Source organism: Palaemon carinicauda, chromosome 42 (genome assembly GCF_036898095.1).
Source record: "Palaemon carinicauda isolate YSFRI2023 chromosome 42, ASM3689809v2, whole genome shotgun sequence".
Lineage (NCBI taxonomy): Eukaryota > Metazoa > Arthropoda > Malacostraca > Decapoda > Palaemonidae > Palaemon > Palaemon carinicauda.
The window spans coordinates 42,291,339-42,296,338 of record NC_090766.1 but is presented as its reverse complement, the minus strand read 5'-3'; the positions used below and the strand labels follow the sequence as shown (position 1 = coordinate 42,296,338).

Here is a 5,000-nt window from a genome sequence, read left to right as displayed (position 1 = left end):
GTAAGAGAAAGAAAACTCAACGCATGGTATCACTTTCAAGAGATCCAAACCAAAAATCTTTGTTCGCCTTTCTATGACAATCTACGTATCTATCTTCCATACCATATTATTATTATTATTATTATTATTATTATTATTATTATTATTTGCTAAGCTACAATCCTAGTTGTAAAATCAGGATGCTACAAGACCAGGGCCTCCAACAGGGAAAAATTGTCCAGTGAGGAAAGGAAACAACGAAAAATGAAATATTTTAAGAACAGTATCAGCATTAAAATAAATATTTCCAACATAAACTATAAAAACTTAAAAAAAAGGGGGGGGGGTTAAGATAAATAAGATAGAATAGTGTGCCCAAGTGTACCCTCAAGCACGAGAACTCTACCCCAAGACAGTGAAAGGCCATTGTACAGAGGCTATGGCACTACCCAAGACTAGAGAAAAATGGTTTGAATTTGGAGTGTGCTTCTCCTAGAAGAGCCACTGAACAATTATAGTGCAGTAGTTAACATTTGGGTGAAGAAGAGTTGCCTATTAGCCTCCAAGTCAAAATAACCATACACTGTTAGAAAAAACCGCAATTTTAATCGGAAATTTTCCGTAAAAATATTCTGTTCTCAACCGTAATTCAGTAAAATACAGGCGACTGTAATTTTTAAATTACTTTGTTATTATCTTTTACTGGTTGGTGACCGAATATCACTTCTTTACGTCAATATATCTGTTTTTAAAACAGTAAAATTGCTGGAATAAATATTGCCGGGCATTTACCGTATTTTAATGAAAATTTTTTTAACAGTGTATATAATAGAATGAAGATGAAGTTTAAGTGTTAGTTAGGTTAGATCTAGAGAAAGGGGCGTTCTTTGACTTTTCTTTAGGGTCTTGGCTACTGACCCGTGGGAGATACTTAAAGATAACGCAGGTTTTGGTTATATGGTTCTGCCTTTGAAAGAGTATCACATGAAACTCTCTTCAAGATAACACAGATGCGGCAAGATTAAAAGAATCGCTGAGGACTATCTGAAAGATAACGCACATAACATAACCTATTTTCGATATTGAACGAATCAAGTGAAGATTCATTTTTGTTGTTGAAATCGCTATTTTATTAGAGACACGTGTCATGCATTGGACGGTACTATGCATAAGCCATTGTTTTATCTGGGTTAAAATAATACAATACACACTATTACAACTCTAGCAGTGGCAATAAGTATCGCCATTGTTTTATCTAGTTTGAAATAATACAGTAACAAGTAATACAGCTGTAGTAGTGGCATCAACGTCAATAATCACAACAATATTGACAATACCACTAGACGCTTGAAATCTGTACCACTCAAAAATAACCCTAATAGTGTAACAGAATAATGAAAGGGTGAAAACAATAAAATCGTTACAATAAAAACAACAACAACAACAACAACAACTGCTGTTGCTACCAGCCACGCTACCTGAGGAGGTACGTATTTCCCTCAAAGACTTTCTTATCTACCTTCAGCGCACCACCTATCTCCTAACATGCCCAAGCCACCGGTTAACACTGCCGACGGAATTTTGACAATCCGCCATAAATCTACCTCAGAAGCATCAGGTTTTCTTACGCCCGCCAACGAAGCTGGACGGAGGTCGGGTATTCATCCTTGTCTGTTCGTCTGTCTGTCCGTGGGCTCTGTGAAAATGTCAATGGTGGATTTCAAGAAGATTTTGAAGTGAATTTAGATCCAGATTTGGATTGTGAGAAGGATCCGGATCCGGGTTTAGATTGTGAAAGGATCAGGATTTGAATGTAGATTGTGAGGAGAAGGATCTTTATCAATGTGTAGACTGTAAAAATAATATGGATCCAGGTGTAGATTGTGAGGATCTAGATTCATATGTAGATTGTGAGAATCTGGATCTAGATGTAGATTGTGAGAAGGATTTTGATCCATATTTAGATTGTGAGAAGGATCTAGATCCATATGTTGGTTATGAGAAGGATCTGGATCCAGATGTACATTATGAGAAGGATTTTGATCCATATTTAGATTGTGAGAAGGATCTAGATCCATATGTTGGTTATGAGAAGGATCTGGATCCAGATGTACATAATGAGAAGGATTTTGATCCATATGCAGATTGTGAGAAGGATCTCGATCTAGGTATAGATTGTGAGAAGATCCGGATCCAGATGTAAACAGTGCGAAGGTTATGGATCCAGACGTAGATTGTGAGAAGGATCTAGATCCAGACGCAGATTGTGTAGAAGGATCAGGATCTAGGTGTATATTGTGAGAAGAATCTGGATCGATCCAGATGTAGGTTCTGGAATACACTCAAATCCAGATGCAGACTTTTGAGATGGATCCGGTTTCAAATGAAGGTTTTCAGATGGTTTCAGATCCAGACCTATAATTCTGAAGTGAATCCAGATCAAGACATGGATTTTTTTGATGAATCTGGATCCATATGTAGATTCTGAAATGGATCCATAAATAGCTATGGATTTCAAGAGTGATTCGGATCTGAATTTAGAATTTGACTCGAATCAGGATCCAGAAGTGGATTTTTAGAAATATCCACATATGGATTTTTAGTAAAATTTTTCATTCTTTTGTGTGTTAAAGGAAAGGAGTTTAATTTTTATATTTTCAAAGTTGGTATTCCTGACTTCTCTTATGGCTATAAGAGCAAATGCTAAAGAATAGTTGATACTATATTCTAATCAAAGCTTTTTAGATTTGGAGATACAACTAAGAAAATCCTTTTTTTTTTTTTTTTTTTTTTTTAAGTTATATCTTCGAGTACGAAATAAAAGTTGGTGTTTTTTTTTCTTTTTTAAATTTAGAAGAAAAATATGTAAATATACGATTAAATGTTCGCTTATTTTACTTTTTTTTTAGTCTTTCGATGGGGGAAAAATTGTCTCTATATTTGTAACGAATAATAGTTTTTGTTAACTTGAAGCAATGATGAAATGATTTACTATAACTTGGTCCAGAACCAGCAACACCTCTATTATTAGTGAAATCCCAATCACTGAATAAATCCTCTATTTTTAGTGAAACCACAATCATTCTGAATAAATTTTCTGTAGGTGTTATGAGATGATGTCTTATAGTTATCTAATCAATTTTCAAAAAGTTTTAGAATATTCAAAAAAGAAAAAAAAAGTTTCATACTAATATTAAAAATTAAAATAATTCTTGAACTCTTGATAAGTTTTCATCCTTACACATTCGGTTATTAGAATAAAATTCCAGTCAATCTTACAATAAAAATTCCACCTTCAAACGTTCAACAAACCAACAGATAGTTTGAATAACTCCACATGGCATCGAAATCTCTTTTTTTTATTTTTTTTTATTTCTTTTTTTGGATATGCATGACGTTGAGAGGAGCATGGGCAGGGAAAATTCCATTGGAAAGAAGTGCTTTAAAGGTTTAAAGGTCACTCGTGAATGGCAGAGGCAAGGGACAATACCCTAGTGACTGACAATATTAGATATGATCAGCGACCAAGCGCCCTCTCCACCCAAGCTAGGAACAAGGAGGGTTACACAATGCCTGCTGATGACTCAGCAGATAGACCTATAGGGTCCCCCAAATCTCCCATCCCTTAACTCACAAGGATGGTGAGGTTGCAGCGACCAAACGAACTAACGAGTTTGAGCGGGACTTGAAACCCAATCTGGCAATCACCAAGTAAGAAAGCTATCACCCCCATTCGTAGCTCACTAGGATGGTGAGGTTGCAGCAACCAAAGCAACTAACGAGTTTGAGCGAGACTCGAAACCCAATCTGGCAATCACCAGTTAAGAAAGCTACCACCCCCTTTCGTAGCTCACTAAGATGGTGAGGTTGCAGCGACCAAAGCAACTAACAAGTTTGAGAGGGACTCGAAACCCAATCTGGCAATCACCAGTTAAGAAAGCTACCACCCCCTTTCGTAGCTCACTAGGGTGGTGAGGTTGCAACGACCAAACGAACTAACGAGTTTGAGCAGGACTTGAAACCCAACATGGCAATCACCAGATAAGGACGCTACCATCAGGCTACAATGACATCGAGTTACAAATCACTACATTGTTTTTATCTTTACATTAAAATTCAAAATGTAAAAAATCAGCCTTTTTTTCGGAGGTGTCATAACATGAAATAGGTTCATTTAATCTACATATAACAAATAAAAAGTTGTGGGTTATTAACCAACAACTTTTCATAAATACAAGCAAAATAATTGTATCGTACAAGATTACCAATATAATGATTTCATTACAAAATGAGATTATAAAAGGAAGTTTTTTGGAGATTTTGGAAGAGTTGTCGTGTGAGAATATAACATCTGTGATAGAGCAGGATTTTGCTGTAGGTCAGCAATAGAAACAAGTGTAATAATAATGATTATAATAATGATTGCATTAATTAATTCTAAGAATTTCCTTCATAGTTGTATAAGATCTATTTTAATGTTGGTATTGTTGAAATATCTTATATCAATTGTTCATTACTTCTCTTGTAGTTTATTTATTTCCTTACTTCCTTTCCTCACTAAGCTATTGTTTCCTGTTGTAGCCCTTAGGTTTATAGCATCCTGCTTTTCCAACTAGGGTTGTAGCTTATGTAGTAGTAATAATAATTATAGCAACGATTATAAAAATCACAACGAAAATAATGATAATAAAATAAATCAGGAATATAAAATGAAAACAAAATATCCAGTCTCGAAACAAAATAAATCTAGTGGCAGCGTCTGGCATCTATACGACGGTAACAATAGTAATAAAATACGCACGGAATGCGTATAAAAATATTATATGAAAAGAAATTTACAGTGGAAGCTACCTGACATAATTGCCATTTCTTGAAGATTTTTCCTTACATATAGTCGACAGCTGAATAATCAAATGAACAGAACTTCCTAAACGAATATAAAAGGAAAATTATGAAACTATTTCCAAAACTTGCAACAGAGCGTATTATTATTATTATTATTATTATTATTATTATTATTA

General features: G+C 34.7%; 1 protein-coding gene across 1 annotated transcript in view; it reads right to left on the bottom strand.

Annotated features, from left to right (window-relative positions):
• Nucleotides 1–2,263: 2,263 nt before the first annotated feature.
• The window catches only part of LOC137633125 (microtubule-actin cross-linking factor 1, isoforms 6/7-like), a 61,878-nt gene continuing 59,141 nt past the window's right edge, over nt 2,264–5,000 (bottom strand). The window contains exons 5-6 of the mRNA XM_068365286.1: nt 2,972–3,110; nt 2,264–2,463 (exon numbers count right to left, since the gene is read on the bottom strand). Of these exons, the coding sequence (XP_068221387.1) occupies nt 2,264–2,463; nt 2,972–3,110 (339 nt within the window). The remainder of the gene's footprint in view (nt 2,464–2,971; nt 3,111–5,000) is intronic.